The 22,962-nt window shown below is 34.9% G+C and overlaps 1 protein-coding gene across 1 annotated transcript; it reads right to left on the reverse strand.

The window, feature by feature from the left end:
* Nucleotides 1–6,821: 6,821 nt before the first annotated feature.
* On the reverse strand, nucleotides 6,822–7,048 carry LOC118018895 (keratin-associated protein 19-7-like). Its single transcript, XM_035017694.1, has one exon. The coding sequence runs from the start codon at nucleotides 7,046–7,048 to the stop codon at nucleotides 6,857–6,859; it is 192 nt and encodes a 63-aa protein (XP_034873585.1). The 3' UTR covers nucleotides 6,822–6,856.
* Between the last annotated feature and the right edge of the window lie 15,914 nt (nucleotides 7,049–22,962).

The following is a 22,962-nucleotide window of genomic DNA, read 5'->3' on the forward strand; positions in this document are numbered from 1 at the left end:
GCGCATGGTGTCCAGAGTGTTGAGTTTGGTTTGCTGTATTCAAGGAAAGATCTTGAGTGTGACTGTCAGCATGTGTAAAGGGATGCTTATATACCTTGGTTAGAGCATGTAATAAATCACGTGTATACCCTCCTTTTGTGTCATTTCTTAATTACCTACTTGACACAACTCACTCACTCATTGTCCCCTGACACAGGGAGAGGCCCTCACACTCATTAAAATGTTTGAGATTGCTTTGGTGCCTAGTTAGGGTGGCCTCTAAAAGTTACTGCTTTGCTTTGTAAGAAGGAATGCAGTATCTTCAAAGGCTGAACATACCAGACCCCAGACAGAATTCTTCATAGCTAGGCATGCCAATCATATCTGACGGTGTTGTGTTTCTTAATGAAATATTTCTTCATCTCGTTCTTTTTTGTTGTTGTTGTTGCTGTGCTTCATTTACAAATTAAATCAAAGAAATGGGTCAAAATCAAAGCTCTATCATCTATCATATCCTTTTAAAGCATCTTATTCCTTAGTCTAAAAAGTGAGTTATTTACCTCTTTCAGGGATAAGGAAATGGATACATTTGAGAGCCAAGAAGAATTCAGAAGGAATTCTAGAAAATAAATAAATAGATAAAGGATCTGTGTTTTCTTTGATTTTAGAACATTGGCCACATAACCGACATACCTTTTACTTTTCACATTACTTTCAAAAATAAAAACCATTTTTGCTTGTTATAATTGATGAACCAATATTGGTATATAATTATTAACTAAAATCCATAGTTTACATTTCATTCTTTGTGTTGTACAGTTCCATGGGCTTTGACAAGCATGGGATAAAATTGTTCACAAACTGAAGGCAAGTCACAGCAACCAAAAATTTATTTCAGAGTATCTTTAAAAGCTGACTAAAAGTTATCCTCCCAAATCCTAACTCTCCTCTCTGGTATAAAATCTATCCAAGTTACTTCTCAAAATGCAGATTATGGGGCACCTGGGTGGCTCAGTTAGTTAAGCATCTGCCTTCAGCTCAGGTCATGATCGCAGGGTCTTGGGATCGAGCCCAACATGGGGTCCCTACTTGGTGGGGAGCAAGCTTCTCCCTCTCCCTCTGCTGCTCCCCCTGCTTGTGCTTGCTCTCTCTCTCTCTCTCTCTGTCAAATAAATAAATATATTTTTTTAAATGCAGAATATATCTCCTCTTTATTTTTACATTCACTCCTTCATTTCATCACCCATATATCTAACATCATATTCAATCTCTCTTTTTAAATTAATAGATCATTTTTAGTACACTTTTAAGTTTACAGAAAAATTGAGCAAAAAATACAGAGTTTCTATACCCTCCACACACACACACACACACGCACTTCCCCTTATTATTAAACATTTGAGTTAGTATGGTATATTAGTTACAATTAATGAACCAATATTCATATGTTATTATTAATTAAAGTTTATAGTTTAGGGTTCTTATTCTATGGGTTTTAACAAATGCATAATTTCATGTACCACCATTAAGCCCCCCCAAAATCCTCTGTGCTCCACCCACTCTTCCCTCCCCCCAAACGCTTGCAACCACTAATCTTGCTGTCTTCATAGTTTCGCCTTTGCCAGAATGTCATAGTTGGAATTACACAGTATGTAGCTTTTTCACATTAACTTCTTTCACTCAGCAATAAGCTTTCGTGATTCCTCCACATCCTTTGCGGATTGATAGCTCATTTATTTTTATCACTGGATAATATCCCATTGTCTGGAGGAGCCACAGTGTGTTTATCCATTCCCCTATTGAAGGAATCTTTTTTTTTTTAAAGATTTTTTTTTATTATTATTTGAGAGAGAGAGTGAGAGAGAGAGAGAGCACAAGAGGGGGGAGCGGGAGACGGAGAAGCAGACTCCCCGCCGAGCAGGGAGCCCAATGTGGGACTCAATCCCGGGACTCCAGGATCATGACCTGAGCCGAAGGCAGTCGCTCAACCAACTGAGCCATCCAGGCGCCCCTATTGAAGGAATCTTGATTGCTTCCAAGTTTGGGTAATAAAGAATAAAACTTCTATAAACGTCTGTGTTCAGGTCTTTGTGTGGACATGTTTTCAACTCATTTGGGTAAAACCAGGGAGAGTTATTGCTGGATCTTATGCATAAGACTATGTTTAGCTTTGTACAAAACTGGCAGACTGTCTTCCAAAGTGGCTGTGCCATTTTGCATTTGATCAGCAATAAATGCGAGTTGCTGTTGCTCCACAACCATGTCAGCATTTGTTGTTGTCAGTGTTTTGAATTTTAGCCATTTTAATAGGTATGTTACAACTTCTTTTAGAATATCATCGAGGCTGTGTCACCCATTAACCATTAGGCTACGGCAGCTAAATCAAATTGTAAAGTACGTGAAGTTTCTCTTTGCTACCCATCAATTTTCACTCAGCCGACAGTCAATCCATTTTCTCTCCACTTGTATTCCTTTTGCCTATTCTGTGCTCTTTTTTTTTTTTCTTTTCTGCTCAGGAAATACCATCCTACTCTCTACTAACAAATATGTGTTGTTAAGTTCTCAGTGTCAAAAAGATAATCCAAATCCAAGGGCTCTGTCAAATTCAGTGAGATTTCATTATACATTGGAAATGCCTTCAGAATCTCCAAAATGTACCCCCTGCTTGTGTTCCCTCTCTCACTCTCTCTCTCTGTCAAATAAATAAATAAAATCTTAAAAAAAAAAGGGGGGGCGCCTGGGTGGCTCAGTCGTTAAGCGTCTGCCTTCAGCTCAGGTCATGATCCCAGGGTCCTGGGATCGAGCCCAACATTGGGCTCCCTGCTCAGTGGGAAGCCTGCTTCTCCCTCTCCCACTCCCCCTGCTTGTGTCCCCTCTCTCGCTCTCTCTCTCTCTGTCAACTAAATAAATAAAATCTTAAAAAAAAAAAAAGAATCTCCAAAATGTGGATTATAATGTTAAAAGATAAAGAGTGGGGAAAAAAATTGAAGGTAAAAGTCACTCAGCTAATTCTAAGAAGTTAGTCACTTATTGTCAAAGCTGACCCAAACCTGGTTAAGTTCTTCCAATGCTGCCCTTAATTTTAGGCTTGAATCTTTAAGTTCTTTAGAATTTTATAGGACCTCAAATATAGTGTTCAGGTTTTCTTCGTTTTTTTTTAATTTAATTTTATTTATTTATGTGTCAGAGAGAGAGATAGAGCACAAGCAGGGGGAGAAGCAAGCAGAGAGAGAAGCAGGCTCCCCGCTGAGCAAGGAGTCCAATGCAGGACTGGATCCCAGGACCCTGGGATCATGACCTGAGCCAAAGGCAGATGTTTAACCGACTGAGCCACCCAGGCATCTCAGGTTTTCTCTGTTTTATAAGTAATTTCCAAGCAGTGCAATTTCCAGTTGGATTTTATTACTTTTTAAAATACCTACCATGTAATAGAAACACAAACAATAAGTGCTGAAAGGACGAATGAATTCTAAGGTCTGTAAAAATAAGCACCATGTTTCTCACAGGTATGGATAACAATTCTGGCTGCATGTAAACAATAAGGATTTAAAAAAGGAATAAGCTCAAAAGGCTTTCTGACTTTAGAGGAATGTATAACCATCATATCATTTGGGTTGGTTCTTTTTTTTCAAGTATAATAATGAATTCTATCTTATATATAAATTTAGGCATAAAATTTGATGAATTCTTGCAAGTATGCATTCACTGCCTATACCAAGCATACCTTAATGCCTAAAATGTCTCTACTGTTCCTTTTTGGTCAACATCACTCTATAGAAATAACCATCCTTCTAGATTTTGACAACAGCTTCAGTAGACCTTATCAATAATTTTCCAAAATGGGGGGGTGTGCCTGGATGGCTCAGTCGGTTGAGCAGCCAGCTCTTTGTTTTGGCTCAGGTTGTGATATCATGGGTTATGATCTCATGGGTTATGAGATGGAGCCTGGCTTGATTGTAGGGCCCCATGCTCAGCAGGGAGTCTGCTTGAATATTCTCTCCCTCTGCAACTCCCCCTGTGCATGCTCTTTCTCTCTCTCTCAAATAAATAAATAAATCTTTAAAAAAATATATTAATAATTTTCCAAAATGGTTGTTAGATTTGCAGTCCCACCAGCAATGTAAGAGTTTCGGTTGCTCTACATCTTTGACAATACTTGTTATTTTCAGACTATTTAATTTGATCATTCTTATGGACATGTGATTATATTGGAGTATTGTTTTGTTTTTTACCTGAGAAGTAATGATATTGGGCTCCATTATATATATGTCTATTGATCAATTAGATATCCTCTTTTTTGAAGTGTCTTTTCAAGTATTTTGTTCATATTTAGTTCAATTTTTAATATTTTAGTATTGATTTGTAGGAGCTCTTTATACTTGAATACTGGTATTTTGTCAGATCTGTGTTCTGGAAATATTTTCTTCCTGTATATGCCTTATTTTTTTTCACTTTAAAATGGTGTCTATATATGAGCAGAACTTCTTAATATAATGAATGGGCCTGATTCATTAATTTAGAAAAAAATTATGTTTAATGCTTTTTCTTTTTTTTTTAAGATTTTATTTGTTTATTTGAGAGAGAGAATGAGATAGAGAGAGCATGAGAGGGGCGAGGGTCAGAGGGATAAGGAGACTCCCCGCTGAGCAGGGAGCCTGATGCAGGACTTGATCCGAGGACTCCAGGATCATGACCTGAACCGAAGGCAGTCGCTTAACCAACGAAGCCACCCAGGCGCCTGTTTAATGCTTTTTCTTATCTTAATTAAGACATTCTTGGCTGCCTCACATCTTATTCCTTAATTTCCTTGTCTGCTCTTTTCAGAATTTGCTCCATTTTTATTGTTCATCCTAAATTAAAAAACAGTTGTTAATTTGAATATTTCATTCTCATTAAGTCAACAGGAAGCCATAAAAACACAAATAAATCAAACAGGTTTAATGATGTCACACTCAGCCTATTTAACTCTGACAGATCCTCTCTCAGTTGTGTAGCTGATGATCTTATGATGGATTTTCTCTGAACTAAGTGACTGCTTTTTCCTGGAAGGAAATGTGTTCTAGAGCTCTTCTCTTAATTCCAACATGAATCAATACAATCTAACAATAAGAGGTATACTAACATGCTAAAACTGCATTATATTAAGAGTGCTAATTTCTCTAATTAGTTATATTGATTATTTTCCTTAGATATATAAAGTTTTTCCTCAGACTATGATGCTATTTTCCAGTTAGTGAGTAAAATAGTTTTATGTGAAATTATGTTTTACTCATTGAAACTAAAGAGTACAGTCCTCTAAAGGTGATACTAAAATATCTTTACCTTGATCTATTCACAGTGAAGCTACGACACTTCTCCTGAATTGACTGAAAGGACACGATCTGGCTGAGCAAATTCATCCATGCAATCAGTAAACAAATCTGAGATTTTCAAATGCATTATAAGTTTTTAAAGTAGAGTTTAGATTTAGCCCTATTATTAGTTATTTTTACTCAGATACAGCTAAATTAGATATTAGTAGTTCAAGGTTTTATCAGAATATTTACAAATCAAAATAAATAGATGTGGTCAATCAGCTGTGATAATTAAGCTCTTCAAAGATGCATGACCAGAGCAAGATGTTTTGTCTGAGAGCACTCAAGAAAGGAAGTTTGAAATCAGTGTTGTAGTAGGCATGGTGAAGTAGATGCCTGGTCTTCAGTAAAACCTATTCCAGTCTTAGGCTCTATTTCTTATGCCATTCTCGATCCTTAGCAATTCATTTCACTTTGGGGGGTCCTTTCCCATCCAAGATGGCAATACCGTAAGCTTTACAGGACCCCTGCCAGCTTCATAATTCTACTGGTTTTATTGAATTTGGTTTAACTCAAACAGAAAATATTCACTTTTGTTTTACTACCTAAATATATAAAACCGGGGGGAGGGAATGATGATATTTTATTCTGTGTTTTTCATAGGCAAATATTTATTTGAAGTACTAACATGAAATGCTCACTCTTCGAAGGCCAGCATTACAAGACACTTGTTACAATGTATAAAGCTCCAGGTCAGCCATAGCCTTAATACCAATTACTTCACAAGTGATGACAGTGATTTTTAAATTTCCATGATGAACAGCAAAATATTTCAGTGTGCTGACAATATTGAAGAACTACGCCATGTCCCATCATGGAGGACCATGGGGAAAATATGGTAGAGTTTCACACAAAAAAATGTTTATTTTCACTATATATTTAGAGATATATTTTATTCTATCACTATTTTTTCTTATTACTAAAATGGCTAAATAAAAATAAATTTTGAACAAAACAGAAAAGTACTTATTCTTCATGTCGGACTCACTTCAGATATGAAAATATGTAAAGTTAGTTCATTACTAAATTCATATACCAATGTTATTTAACTAAAAGCATTGAGTAAGATTTTTCTGGTGTTCAGAGGAAAAAATCTTCATTTCAACTGAAGGTTATGGTTTACATATATCTATCTAGCCATATGGGTGTGTGTTTATATCTCTCCTATGACTTTGGCTTTTCATGGAGTAATTTATTTTCTTCACTGCCAATTGGGTGCAGTTACAAATAATCACTTTGATATTTTGAGTTTCATAAAAAAATGAAAGCCATGTATGCTGTTTTAACTTAGGATAATTTATTGCAAAAGGAACAGAGAAATCCCACAATTATAAAAGCAGAAATAAAAGACACCAGGAGACATGAAAGAGACCATTATAAAATGATAAATATTCTTAAAGTCTTAGATGCCAAATGTTTTCCATCCTGGCTTGGCCCTGGATGATCTTGTTTGGTTTAGTTATTGTAGTCAAATTTAAATAATCTTCTTGTGGCCTCAGACGTTGGGCTTCTGGGGCAGGATTTCAGCAGAAGCCACAGAATCCATATCTTCCATAGCAAGATGGGCGGCAGCAGCCATATCTGTAGCCGCCCCAACCCCAGCCACAGCCCCGTCTGCGGAAGCTGCCACATCCCCAACCACAGCCACAGCCCAGGCCACCAAAACCTCCACAGCCGTAGCCCAGGCCTCCATCGCAGTTGCTGTAGTAGCTCATGGTGTCAGGTGTGATGAGTTTGGTTTGCTGTTGAAGGCAAGGCCCTGAGTGTGAATATCAGCATGTATTGAGGGATGTTTATATACCTATGATATATAGGCAGAACATATGATAATCACATGTATACTCTTCCTTTGTGTCATGCTGCATATTACCTGTAATGTTGTAACTCATTCTCCTGTCTCCTGACACAGGGAGAGGCCCTCGTTCCCATTAAAATGCCTCGGTTTACTTACCTTCTTATTTAGAATGTCCTTGAACCTGTTGTTTGGCTTTTATGGGAAGAAATGGCTGCCTCTTTAAATTTTGTACATTCCAAACCCTAAATTGAATTGCTTATTACCAAATATATTACATCGTTTACATTTGATGACATTCCTTTTATATTTAAACATTTTCTCTGTTCAGTCATCTCCCAAGTGGATAATTCCATATCCAGCTAAATTCACAGATATTTGTTCAATTTACAGCTGTTAAATCAATATTTTTCAAAAAGAAAATTTATTTATGAAGGTGAAGACTGAAGAAAGTGCCTCTGTTCAGAAAACATTTTTAAAAAGAAAGTGCAGTTGATTTTTAGAATTTTAATTATAATACCTTTATAATATTTTTGGCTTTAAACACTAGCTTCAGAACTTTTTGGTTGCAAAACATGGAATAATTAATTTCAGAAATTGAGTGCATAAAATCCATCTCAAAGACAGGCTTATCAGAGCAGAAGTTCAATTTCCATTTCAAATCCTAAAAACCTCCTCCATAACGATTCTCTTCGAAGTTTTACTAAAATTGCAGATTGCATCTGCCCCTATGTTTTTGTACATGCCATTCTCTTCCTTTCTTTACCCTTCTTTAGTAATCCATGTAAGACTTCTATTGTCATTCTCGTCCCGGCTTTTATTCTTCTTCCCTTCCTCTCAAAACCTACTAGGAACTACCAGGTAAAATTTTCAAGTTGACAATATTTCCCCTCACCCCTTCTATTGGCTTATTCTAGTAAATACTTCTTTCTATCTCCTCCTTATATCTACTGTAATATGTTTCCCTTTGTTTATATAATCTATTCTTTATCCATTTATTCTCAGGGAGTTTCTAACTACTCTCTACTACCTTGTTAATTGCTCAGTAAAGTCTCATTCAAAAAAAAAAAAAACAAATAATAACTCAGGGTTTTCAGAATTTTAAAAGTATCTTAAAATTAGGGGTATCTTCAAAATTTTCGAAATGAAGACACAATGGTGAAATGACAGAACCAAGAAATATGTGAGAACATCTGGCTTGGACTTCATAGAATCCCTCCATTAACTTGGTTGGGTTAGTCAACTATGTCCAAGGTTGGCTCAAGTCTCTTGACTTGGGTCACTAAAAAATTTAATTTACATGATTTTTAAAAAAGATTTATTTATTTGAGAGAGAGGGAGAGAGCATGGGGGGAGGAGCAAAGGGAGAGGGAGAGAATACCAAGCGGACCCCCACAGAGTATGGAGCCCAATTCAGGGCTCAGTCACAGAACCCTGAGATCATGACTTAAACCAAAATCAAGAGTTAGCCACTCAACCAACTGAACCATGCAGGAGCCCCTCAATTTATGTGATTTTGAATATACAGTTGAGTTTTTATGAGATTCCCATGTATTTTATCAAAGGTAAATTTCCTCAAATGTTTTAATCCTAAACAGAATAGGGAATTAAACACTGTTTATAGAACTAATGAAGAAATTATAAGTAAATTAATGGTAGCTATCAATCTGTGCAACTCTGACTCCACCTTAGCAAGCTATCTTTTTAAAGCCAAAATATGGTTTGATAGGTCGTAACCCAACATATCCCAAGTTTCTTTTATCCTAATATTATTTCATTATTTCTCACCCTAAACTAGAAATAATTGATAAGCTGAATTTTTCATTCTCAGTAAGTCCTTTCAAATACATAGAACCATAAATAACTCAGACTAGAATAAGAATATCACCTTTTGTCCATATAACTCAGCCACATCATGTGAGACTGATTAATGGCTAATTTTCATTCATTTGGATTTGAAAGAGATGTATCCACCTGAGATAGAGCACTAAACAACAAAAATTAAAAACCTCAATAGTCAAATAAATAAAAATAGTTTCAAGGAATAAAATGTGGTAGTTTTACACAAGACCAATTTTATTGCTAATGAGCAGCAAAATATCAATACTAAAGTATTATAAAATACATAGAAAAAATATTTGTCTTTTTTTTCCTAAGTGAAAAAATTATCAAAATGAAAGTATCCATTAGAAAATGAAGAATATATATTTTTTTGTAGAAGTATTTTTTTATGTTCAGTTGCTGGACCCAAAGTAGATTATTTTATTATTCTTTTCACTTTTAGGAAGTTTCCTTTGAAATACATGTTAAATAACACTATGATAATGGGTAGGAAAGAAGAAAATGTGGTTTCACTTGGGATAAATAATAGTCTTTACATATCAATAAAGGAAACTTTTGTTACAAATTCCAAAAGTTGTCCTGTAACTCAGATACAAATCAATAAAATATGAAGTTGTAGGTCACAAAAATACACTATATTATACTAGGAATGTCACATATGTTCTTTTTCTCATTCTAATTATATTGATAATTCTTTTTCTTTGTAACTTTGTAACACCTTCCTCAGGCTGCAAAGGTACTGACATGTGTGAGAATAGAATAATTTCAAATGAAATTTAGTTATAGGAGTCAAAGTTCTTTAAAAACTTGACCAAACTATATCCCCGATGTCCTCACCTGTGAAAGTACAACATTTGATAGGACAAGTGACAGGAGTTGGCTGATTTTTTTTTTTTCTATCTTCAGGTTGTATAAACAAATCCAAATCTTTGTAACAAAAAGCCATGATGAGGATTGAGTTTTAACACTATTCATTCTTCATTTGCCTTGAAGTACAACTAAATTAGAAATTGAGAAGAGATTATATACAATAAAATAAAATTTTCACGATAAAAATGTAAAAAAAAAACACACAATAAAAGGTAGTTAATCTAACAGAGGGAACTATTCCCCATAAACTCAGCTATAGAATTGTAACTATTCATGGAAATAAGACAAGAACTTTACAGATGGTATCAAATTTGTAAATATATAATGAAAAAGAATTGGCATGATGGGGTAGATCACCAGGTTTCAGTGAACTGGTTTCTGATCTTGGTTCTGACACTTGTGGTATTTGTGACTCCAGGCATCACTTAACCATCTGGAGTTTCTGCACCTGCTGTAGCCTCCCCAGCCACAGCCACAACCCCATCTGTGGGAGCTGCCACATCTCAGGTCTCCAAAGAAGCTGCTGTAGTAGCCCATTGTGTCAGGGATGGAAGGTTTGGTTTGTTAGGGAAGGTGTGTTTCCTGAGCATGAATCTCAAAATCTGCACAGAGGTTTTTACACCCTAAGGTATGGATGTGGTCAATCATGCCAAATATACCTCATTTTCCTTCCTCAGAAGAAATTTCATGAAACAGGTATTTTTGGCTTTTTTGTTTAATATGCATGGAGTGATTTTCCACTGAAGTAAAAATTTTAAGTTAATCTTTAGCTCAGTTAGCTCACTTCCTTTTATTAAATTTTGTTTATATTGAGAAATATTTATTTTCAATTTCAAAGACTATTCCTACATCAAGACTCACATAAACTCCACCTTATTTTGGTTTCTGAGGATCTCTACAGTTCAATCAAGTGCCTGTCTGATGACATCATCAAGATGATACCACTTTACTGCATATGCTCTCTCTTTATTTTTTCATGGAGAGGATTACCTCTTATTATTTGAGGTAAGCAGGGCACTAATGTTATTCTTAAATCCACACCCCATTAGAAACTATAACCACTTAGATGTCAAATATCTAAACATACTGAGATACAAACAAATTTTACTTGACTTTTGTGCAGTTCAGGGCCAACACAGAACAAGTTAGGTTTACAGTGTCTCATTAGGCTTATTTCTTAATCTTTGACACACAATATTTAAAATCTTGATGCCTCCTTAAAGAAGGCACTTCCAAACTTGAGAAAAAACAGAGGGAAGAAGAGAGGGAGACAGAACAAAACAAATAAATATTCTTTGTTCCCTGTATTTAATCCCAATCAAAACTGATGGTGCCTCAGTTAAATAAACGTCAACAATCCTTTGCAATTATGACCTGAAAGAGGTCAAGAGGGCATCCTGGCAATTTAGGACTACTTTCTGGGATCCAGGATCATTGTATTGTGCCAGAAGAAATAAATAGCTCTATTGATCTTCTTGTGCAGGAATTGGGAAGAGAAACAAAAACATAGACAAATGTGAGCCATAGTGATTTCTTTCAGAGATAAATCTAAGGATATCTTTAATATTGTGTATGTGTGTGTCAATTTGGATACTCAAATCCATCACCCCAAAGGATGAGAAAATTAAAGAAATATTTGTTAAGGGTTTACACTTAATATTAGTGGGGTATTTGATATTCTACTGCCTGATATCCATGTGTTTCATTTTTTTAATTTTTTTTTAATTTAAATCTTGCTACTTAATGACAAAGGACATATTTAAAGTTCTTTTGAGGAGAGATTACCACATGACTCTAAGATAATTATGGTGATTTAAAAAGTCACAAAATACTTAATACCATTGCTTTATTCAACAATTCAATTTTGAATTCTGTTGAGCTATATCAATATTATAGTTATATGTATATTGATCAGTAAATCACAGCATTAGTACTGGTTCCACCCCAGGCAGGACTAATGCAATAGAATATAAACTAACCTGATTTTCCAAAGACCTTCTTAATATCAAATGAGATAGGAATCAAATGCTCCATTTTGATTTCTGTACTGAAATATGCCTATGTGTACTGCATAAAACTCAACAATTTCTCAAATAAAAAGTTTACTAAAACTGACACAAGAAGAAATAAAAACCTTAATGAGTATATTTCTTAAGGAAATAAAGTTTGTATTAAAAAGAAAACAACAGTCTTCTAACAAAGAAAACTCCAGGTTCACATTGCTTTAGTGGTGAATTTTAGCAACTACTTAAATAATACTAATTATTGCAAGAAATAATATTAATTTTACACTAATTATTTCAGAAAATAAGCTCAATGTACAAATCCAGGATTCAATTATATATGAAAATTAGAAAATAAAATGCAAGAATATCATTAACAAGATCAGAAAAATAAAATACAGATAATTTAAAGAAATGTGCAAGACTTAGTTTTTGATAGTCACAAATTAATGCTGGAAGAAATTAATAAAGCTATATATATATAAAATTATATATTAAATAAAATCATTAATTGAAATGACAGTAGGATGTATATATTTACAAAAGATTCTAAAGTGTATAAGGAAATCCAAAAAATCTAGAATATCCAATGCAATATTTAAAAAGGAAAAAAAACTTTTGGGCGCCTGGGTGGCTCAGTTGGTTGAGCGACTGCCTTCAGCTCAGGTCATGATCCCAGGGTCCTGGGATCGAGTCCCGCATCGGGCTCCCTGCTCTGTGGGGAGCCTGCTTCTCCCTCTCCCACTCCCCCTGCTTGTGTTCCCTCTCTCGCTGTGTCTCTCTCTGTCAAATAAATAAATAAAATCTTTAAAAAAATTTTAAAAATAAATAAATAAATAAAAAGGAAAAAAAAACTTTACATTAACTGATTTTAACACTTATTAAACTCAAATAATCAAGAAAGTTTGTTATTGGTGTGAGGATACACAAGTAAGACAATGAAAAATATTAGGGAGTCTAGAATTAGGCTTTTTTCCCTACAAAGATTCCAAAACAAACAAAAGACTTTTCATCAAATGGTATGAAACAATGGGATATTTATATGGGACAAAAAGAAAATAACCTTAATTTCTTCATAGTCTACACAAAAATTAATTCAAATGTATGATAGCACTAAGCATAAAAACTAAAACTTTAAGGCTTCTAGAAGGTTTTTTGTTTGTTTTGTTTTAAGACACAGAAAGCACTGACTGTAAAATAAAACATTGTGGAGTGAAATTCATCAACAGCAAGCCACAGACTAGAAAAAAAAAAAAAAGTACAGCTATAGATATATAGGGCAGATGATACAGATAGGTGTGGATATAGATCAGAGATAGAGAATAGAGATGATAGAGGTAAAGATAGAGATAGAGACATCCATCATATGTAAAGATCTCCTATAACTCAAATGTGTAAAGACAAATATACCCCCAAAACCTGAGAACATTGAGAGGAAGATATACAATAAGCAAATAAATTGTGTGACATGATTAGTTATCAGAGTTATCAGGGAAACACAAATTAAAACCACAATTATATCACACCACTCACCCACTAGAAGTGCTAAGATTAAAAAAGAATTTATGTTTTTCTTACTCAATAACTATGATTTAGATTAACTTACATAAAATTTGAGTTGATTTAAAAAGGTTTCTAATTTTTATTAGTGTGATTTCTAATACAATTTCCAATCTAATATCTCCATTGGAATTATCATCTTATGATAGATTTCCAAGAGAGTTTAAGCCTAAAGTTTTGGCACACAGTACCATACTTCAAAAAATTCTGCTAACATGCTTAATTTAAAGCAATTTTAAAATGTGGAAATAACAAATATTTGGGGGGAAAACATCAGGCCCAAAAAGTTCTGTCTGATGAGCAGATTAAGTAGTCCTCACCCTACAAACAACTCATGAGGCAGCTAGTGAAAAGAGAATGAATAACGGGGTCTGTGTAATAGGATTTTTAGACTCCTTGGTCTAGTGGTTCACTACAAAGCTCTCACACAGCTCCTTGATATCAATTTCTCTTTGGTGATTCAGAATACTGTGGATAGAACCAGGAGCTAAGTGGCCAAATAAATTAAAGTTATATGAAGACTAAAACCAGAATCTTAGTTTTAGATTTTAGCATCCCAAATCAATGCCAAAATTGGAGTTTGCTTAAATATAAATTTTGATTAAGAATTCAAAAAACCAACTAAGGCATATTTACTATTTAATAAGTACCTTCAGTGATCACTGACAAGACTACTTGGGACTGGAAGTCAGGATCCTGACTCAAAAACACAGAAGAGGGAAGAAAAATAGCAAGCTGGAAAAGACCAGCAACCTCTCCCTCTCAAGCTAAATCTATATTTGTTTTTCACTGATTTAATAATGGAAATAAATGATATCCTCAGGAAGAGAAACAGTTACTTTCGTTTGAAATATCATAAAAAAAGGAAAATTATTAAGATAAATGACTAAAGTTAAGACCATATTGTAATGCCACATTAAACACATTTATTGGAAAATTATTATAGAGATCTCTCCGAGTGTAAAATACACTAAAGAAATTTCCAGTGAAAAATGAGTGTCTTGAGAGTGAAAGGGGAAATAATGGCTGCGGTAAAATAGCCAATATTTATAGAATAAGTTTGAATTGTTATTGAACAGCTGTATATACAGGGACAACTCTTAAATCTTATCCCAACAAGTTGGTAAGCCTGCAATTCATCTTCTCTGGCTGATATAAGCTGGAAATAGGTTTGATAAAATTAAACATTTGAGAAGTTAAATCTTGTTGTTGGATCATTCTCCCAAGAATCTTAGGTCTTAAAACTTAGTAGAAACCAAGCGTCTAACATCTTCCACACAAATTGGATGGCAGCATTTATCTCCACAACTGCCATACCTTGTTTTCAAAAGCTGTCACATCCAAGGTCATTGCAATAGCCCTGATCATAGAAGCTGGCATCCAGGCCTCCCAGATAGTTGTCAGTTAGCTCACTGTGTAGAGTTGATGGTCAAAGACATTTAAGTGTGACAGTCTTAGGTACTCTTTATATAATATTTATACCAAAGGACATATGGAAGAAAACCTCAGTAATTTGCTTTCTCATGAGAAAAGAGGGCCTCACATCTATTAAAACTAGGCTTGCTTTGGTGGATCAGATCAATTAATATTTTCCAATTAGTATTATTAGGTTTTAATTATGTTTTCCACATATTCACCTTCAGTATAAATTTATTTTATTATGCCTTCAAGCAAGAATACCAGGCTGCTGATAATCCTGAATTTATATATTGGGGAGATTTAGTGCTTGCCCCATGAATGATATTATCATTTTGTTTTTAGGGAAAAAATCTATAGATCCATTTAAACACCCATTTCAAACTTTTTCTCTATCTCTCTTCTACCATTGACTATATCATGTTTTGTTGTAGATATTTGATGGCAGTTCAGCCTCTACAACTTATCTGTAAGCATCAGATAAGATCTGTTAATTCTATATAGGTTTATCTTTTTATCTGTTGAATGCCTACCACATAAATTCTGTGTTCAATAAGTCTTATTGAGTGAATGTACTTTCATTTGATTCAACTATATACACAAATCTCAATCACCATGATAGTGTATTTGGCACTCATAGAAGCAGCAAGTTTCTGCTTTTCACCCACAAGTTCACTCATGCCCACTTTGGAAAAGTCAAAGTTCCTTTTTCTGGCATTTCAAGGATAACAGGTCTTCATCCAAACTTGAGCTGCTCTCCTTTTTCCTACTCTTTAAACTTCAAACTAATTTATTAGAGAAAAAAATTCCTGAAAAAAATGCTTCCTTGAGGAGTGCCTGGGTGGCTCAGTCTTTAAGCATCTGCCTTCTGCTCAGGTCATGATCCCAGGGTCCTGGGATCGAGCCCCGCATTGGGCTCCCTGCTCGGCAGGAAGCCTGCTTCTCCCTCTCCCACTCCCCCTGCTAGTGTTCCCTCTCTTGTTGTGTCTCTCTCTATCAAATAAATAAATAAAATCTTTAAAAAAAAAAAGAATGCTTCCTTGAATCTGTTAAGAGTATACTAAAAATTGAATTCTTTTAGTGCCACAATTTTCCCATTTACCCTTATTTTACACTGGGGCGGGGGGGGGAGATCCTCACCTGAAACCTAAGATGCATTTAGAAGAGAGTCAATATTACTATGACTTTTATCTGAAGACATGAAAATGTTAACACTCTTGTAGCTCTTTTAAAAAATTAAGCACCATCAGTTAAGCAAGTCGAAATATTCCTTGGAATATGTTGGCTCAGTCACCTAAGTGCGTCATGGATAAGGAAACAACCGTGAGGGGAAAAAAATCCCACTCTAAAAAGGAAGTTTATTTTCGTGATTGGATATGTTCTTTATTTTTAATCAGTTGGGGGTAGAAAGAGAAGAGGAGAATTTGTGATGTCCCTAAAAGCTTTATTGAAAAACTACTACAGAAACAGAAGTAATGATGATATATGAGTAGTTGAATGGTTCAGAGATGAATCCATGATTGGTTTCAACCCTGGATTCCAGTCTTGCTGGTGATGCTGTTGCCACTCCTTGTTCTTGTGGAAGGTCCCACCAGGGTTATGAAAGCTTTTTATAGAATCCAAGAACATATTAGAGAACCCTTTGCAGTAAAGGATCTGGAAGTCAAGCTTTCTGTTTCTGGGGTGCAGAAACATCAATAGATTTTTCAGTAGAAGGTCAAATCCACATCTCCTAAGGCCAGAGCCAGGACCAAGACCTCCATAGCTAGAGCCTAAGCCATAGATCAGACCACAGGAGCTTCTGCAAAGCACAACCAGAACCAGAAGCCAGGCCACTGTTGTCAAAGCTCAGGCCTCCATAACAGCTGATAGTGTCAGGACTTGTGGGTTTGGTTGAGGGTTGTCCAAGTTCCTCCATGTGTGAACTAGCACCAGCAGAGAGGCTCATCTACTCCCTCAGCAGTCCATGTGGCAAACCATGCTGATTTACTTCAAGTATATTCAAAACCAAGACTGTTTGACTATAGAAATCCAATTAAACTTTTCTTTTCTTAATTAGAAAAGACCCAATTAAGGAAGCTTACATTTTTAATTTGATTTCCCTGCTGAGTTTGCTTTTCACAAAACCTATTGCCCATAAGGAGAAGAGTTCATGGGCCCTGCAAAGCCAACCATGATTTAATCCTCCCTGAAGTCAACTATAGGCCAGGCTTGGAGGCCTCAGGCAGCCCTCTGATGATGTCATCTGGAATAGTATCTCCTTATTCGGTCCATTTCCTTGGCCACTTATTTTTCACCAAATTGAATCGTATACATTATTTTTATCTATTCACTGTTAAGATACCTGTTACATCTATTGCTGATTGAAGTTGCAATACTTTATAAAATTGGAATTAATTAAACATGACAAGAGGACAACCATTTAGTATCAAATATGTATTTTTAAAACTTTTTCCCATTCAAGTTTTGTGAACTATCTCATGTTACATTTTAGCATTTGTTTTCTGAATCATATTTTAATCTTTGGTAACACTAAAGTATTTTAGAGGTGAAGATTTTGAGTTCGGCACTTTAGTAGGCAATCAATAAGCCCACTATTTAATATTTATAATTTATGTTATAATAATAGAAAGAAATAATACATCTTCATATTCTTCTGTCAATATATCTCTCATTCCTTATAGCAAAAAGTAGTAAGAAATAATTAGTGTTTCTGCCAAAATCTTTCTTTACATTTTGCAAGGTCAAACAATTTTATATTTTTTACTATAAATCTTACTTGGTTATTAAAATGGAAATTGTATTTCATTTATAGTCCATTTACATAGAGATGTCCCTTCCTTTCTTTCTTCCTTGTCCTTCTTGCTTTCCATTCTTGCTCTTAACTACATTCTAATGCCATATATATATATATATATATATATATATATATATGTGTGTATATATGTATGTATACACACACATATATTTTTCCCCTCAATGTTTAGAAACTATACAATATTTTAGGATAATAAAACATGAATAATAACTTACTGTTATAGAATTTATTATTATGGAAAATAAATAGAAAAAAAGTATATGTGTTATAATTTAATATTGACATAGTTGTGGTAAAATCTTAAAATTTGGAATATTAAATTTAAATATTTAAGAGATCTGAAGATAAAATGGCAGGGTGGCCAACTGGCCTGGTTTTCATGGACTGTGTCAGTTTGGGCATTAAATGTGCCAAGTGCTGGGAAAACTCTCAGTCATTAGTAAACTATGTTGGTTGGTCACTTAGAAGTAATTCACATCTAAGAGGGTCAAACCAGCAAACTTTCTCTAGACATGAATGCATATATATTAGATCTTTCAGAAAATGTAAATAAGAATTTAACAGGTGGAACAAAAGGAAAAATAAACTTTTATTCTGAAGGAATTTTAAGTGGCATATACATAGCATATACGTAGAATAGAGTTAAATAACCCTGAAATAAAAAGAGCAAGGAAGGGATTGGTGTAAAATGAGACAAAAAGAAGTCTACATTTCTAAAAAAATTTTATATGCCCATTAACGTATTTTTATTTTATTTTCCGGTTCTGAGGTCAGCAAACTGCAGCCCCTGGGGTCAAATCCTGCCAGTACTTGTAATTATAAATAAAGTTTTATTGAACAAGCACACTCTTCATTTATGTATTGTCTGTGACTGATTTCCTACTACTACAATGAATTGAGTAGTTGTGCTAGAGAATAATTGACCAGAAAACCTAAAATGTTTACTATTTGCCACTAACTCCTACCGTAGGTATTGGAAAGCTCACAGAGGTATCCAAGAAGTGGAGGGATGTGATTGATCTTATTCAGTCCTTTTATTTAAGCAAAGATGCTGCTAATATTCCAGGAGGTTATTGACCTAAGAGATATTTAAGCAGCTCATGGATTAGATAGTTGTCTTTTTATCTTTTAACTGAGAGCTATTCTAGTAATAACTTATCCCATCTAAACCACCATTCAATTTTTAAACTTATTCCATACTCCTTTGAAATGCACAAAAGTGAGATCAGTTGGTGCAGAATGGGAGAAATAAGTCTTTTTGAGATATGAGAAGTTTAACAATGTTTGCTTGTTTAAACCTATGGGAAAAAGAAGTAATTTAATAATGTAACCCAAGTCTATCATTTAGAATCAAGAATGAAGGGAGCTAATTTGAAAAAAGGCAATTTGGAGAGGAAAGCATATAAAAAGTTTTTTTTTAAGTTAATTGCTTTGGAAAAAAGGTATGGGAAAACAGCTGAGTTAACGTGTATAAAATAACCCATTCATAGGGTAAAGAATCTAGTTTCTTATGATTAACAATAGATTTTTCTTACCAGTTTTTTTGGGTTTTTTGTTTTGTTTTGTTTTGTTTTTTTAACCAAGCTGAGGAAGTTCTCCTCTATTCTTAGTTGGAGTTGAATTTTTAACATAATAGGGAGTCGGTTGTTTAAGGCTTTCCCTGCATCTAGTGATATGATCATATGATTTTTTTAGCCTATTGATAAGGGTATATTACATTACTTGATTTGCAAATGTTAAACCAGTTTTCTTTCTTTTTTTTTTTTAAGATTTTATTTATTTATTTGACAGACAGACACAGCGAGAGAGGGAACACAAGCAGGGGCAGAGGGAGAGGGAGAAGCAGGCTTCCTGCCGAGCAGGGAGCCCGATGCGGGGCTCGATGCAGGGCTCGATGCGGGGCTCGATCCCAGGACACTGGAATCATGACCTGAGCCGAAGGCAGACGCTTAACGACTGAGCCACCCAGGTGCCCTGATATAGGCCTTTTTAGATGATCTATTTATCCTCATCTGAGTTTTGAGAGTTTGTATCTTAAAAGTATTTGTTCATTTTATCTAAGTTATCAAATTTATGGGTGTAGAATTATTTGTACATTCCTTATTATCTTTTAAAGTCCATGAAATCAGTGGTCATGACCTCTATTTCATTTCCAATGAGTGATGTGTCTCTCATCTTTTTTTCTGGGGCTAGAAATGATAGAAATCTATCAATTATTGCATCTTTTCAAAGAATTAGCTTTGGGATTTGTTGATTTCCCCTATTTTTCTCTTTTTAAGTTGATTGATTTCTTCTCTAGTGTTATTCTGTATATTTCTTTTGCTTCCTTTGGGCTTAACTTTTTTCTTTTTTTCCCCCTAGTTTCCTAAGGTAGAAGCAAGGTTATCAATTTTAGACCACTTTGTTTCTTTCCAGATATATACATTTAATGCTATAAATTTCCCTCTAAGTACTGTTTTTGCTGAGTCCTACACATTTCACTAAATTGCATTTTTCATTTAGTTTAGTTTTCATTTAGTTCATTTAGTTTAAAATATCTTTTCAACTTCTCTTGAGACATATTTTTAATTCATATGTGTGCTGTTTATTTTCCGACCATTTGGGGATTTTCCAACTATGTTTCCATTATTGATTTCTAAATTACCTTCATTGTGGTCTAAGAACATACTTTGTATGTTTTCCATTTCCTTTTAAATTTGTTAAAATGTGTTTAATGGTCCAGAATGTGGTCTATCTTGATGAATGTTCCTAGCAAGCTTTTGAGGAATGTGTATTCTACTCTCACTGGATGAAATATTTTATAGATATGAATTCTATCAAGCAGATTATGTGAATTCTTTATGTCATCTATATCTATATTGATTTTTTTGCTTGATTGATCTATCAGTTACTGACAAAGCATGTTAAGTCTTCAGCTACAGGACTGGACTTGTCTATTTCTTTTTTTTTTTTTTAAAGATTTTATTTATTTATTTGAGAGAGAGAGAGAACATGAGCCAGGGGAGGGGGAAGGGCAGGGGGAGAAGGAGAAGCAGACACACCGCTGATCAGAGAGCCTCATGCGGGGTTTGACCCCAGGACCCCCAGATCATGACCTGACCAAAAGCAGATGCTGAACCAACTGAGCCATCCAGGCGCCCCTGGATTTGTCTATTTCTTCTATAAGTTTCATCAGGTTTTGTCTCAGTATTACATTCCTCTGCTAAGTGCATGTAGTTTAGCATTGTTTTGTCTTCTTTTTCTTCTTCATTTTCCCTTTTCTGAAGTATTTTTATCTGAAATAAGAACCCTAGTTTGCATGGTGTATTTTCTGCAACCCTTTACTATAGTGTGTCTGAGTCTTGATACTTAAAGTAGGTTTTTCTTTGTAGGTAACATGGTAGTTGAGTCTGAGGTGGTGTTTTTATTTGTTTGTTTTAATCCATGATGCAAATCTTTGTCTTTTCCCTGATGGATTGATATCCTTCACATTAAAAGTGTTTATTTATATAGTTTATATAGCTGAATTAATATCCGTGTTTGTAACTGTTTTCTATCTGTTACATTTCGTCTTTGTTTCTTATGTTTTTCTTCTTTCTCCGCTATTAATGAGCATTTTATATGGCTACACTTTATCTCCTCTCCTAGAAAGCATTTCAATTATACTGTGTGTGTGTGTGTGTTTTCCCTGGAGTTTATAGCACACATTTTTAGCTAATCTAAGTTCATTTTCAGATAGCAGTACCACTTCACAAGTACTATGGATACCTAATAACAGAGTGTTCTAAATTCCCCTCTCCTGCCTCTTACTTCACTAATACCGATGCTATTTTACTAAATACATTGTTACTATTATTGCCTTAAGTAAACAGTTACATTTTAGATCAATTAAGGATAAAAAAAGATTTTACTTCACCATGTTTGATTCTTTCTCCATTCCATTCTGCCTCCAAGAAGACAATGAGGCTGTTAAGCAACTGAAAGTGTTTATTTGGTGCTTTGGGGATTGCAAACTAGGAGAGAGTCACCTGAAATCAAGCATGCTCCAAGGTGCAAGCAGAAAGTGCAGGCATCAAAAAAAAAAATGAAATCTTGCCGGGGCGCCTGGGTGGCTCAGATGGTTAAGCATCTGCCTTCGGCTCAGGTCATGATCCCAGGGTCCTGGGATCGAGCCCCACATTGGGTTCCTGGCTTAGCGGGGAGGCTGCTTCTCCCTCTCCCTCTGCCTCTCTCCCTGCTCATGCTCTCTCTCTCTCTCTCTCTCTCTCTCTCTCTCTCTGTGTATCTCTGTGTCTCAAATGAATAAATAAAATCTTTAAAAAAATGAAATCTTGCCATTTGCAACGACGTGGATGGAACTAGAGAGTATTATCCTAAGCTAAATAAGTCAATCAGAGAAAGACAAGTATCATATGATCTCGCTGATATGTGGAATCTGAGAAACAAGACAGAGGATCATAGGGAAAGGGAGGGGAAAATGAAACAAAATGAAACCGGAGAGGGAGACAAACCATAAGAGACTCAATCTCAGGAAACAAACAGAGGGTTGCTGGAGCGGAGGGGGGTGGACGGGATGGGGTGGCTGGGTGATGGTCACTGGGGAGGGTATGTGCTATGGTGAGCACTGTGAATTGTTGAAGACTGATGAATCACAGACCTGTACCCCTGAAACAAATAATACGTTACATGTTAATTTTAAAATTTTTTAAAAAAAAGAAAGTGCAGGCTTATAAAGGCAAAAGAATCCCACAAGGTTACATAAATTTATATTGTAAGAATTATGATTGGTGCTGGCAGATTTTAAACTGACTATATGTGATTGGTTATTTAGCTAATGGGCGTTACATTATCTATTTCAATCCAAAATAGGAAGATGTGTTTTAGCAGGTGGTGCAGCTGAAACTGACAAAAATCAGAAGTTCTTGGTGTTTTCGTAATTGGAGCACAAGACCCACATAGGCCCTACTTCCTCAATAACCGTCTGACTCTATTTTGAGTAACTCTTTTAGCAATGCTTACTTTATTTTTGAATCTTCTTTCACACTCTCTTTATGTGGATCCAAATTTCTTTATCATCTTCATGCTTAAAAAATTTCTTTTAGTATTTCTTTACAGCGCAGGTTACTGGTGATGGATTCCCTTAGTTTTGTTTTGTTTTGTTTTGTTTGTGTTTTTTGTCTTAGAAAGTATTTATTCTCCTACTTTGAAGGGTGATTTCTGGTATAGAAATCTAGGTTTGTGGGGGTTTCTTCCAATATCTTAGTATTCCATTTTACCCTCTTCTTGCATGCATAATTTTATATGAGAAATGCACAGTGATACTTAACATTTTTCCTCCAGAATTTACAT

The sequence above is a fragment of the Mirounga leonina genome, unplaced genomic scaffold (assembly GCF_011800145.1).
Source record: "Mirounga leonina isolate KUSES-001 unplaced genomic scaffold, KU_Mleo_1.0 Mir_172, whole genome shotgun sequence".
Lineage (NCBI taxonomy): Eukaryota > Metazoa > Chordata > Mammalia > Carnivora > Phocidae > Mirounga > Mirounga leonina.

Coding starts and splice junctions, on each gene's coding strand:
- LOC118018895 (XM_035017694.1), bottom strand. CDS start 7,048: ATGAGCTACTACAGCAACTGCGATGGAGGCCTGGGCTACGGCTGTGGA.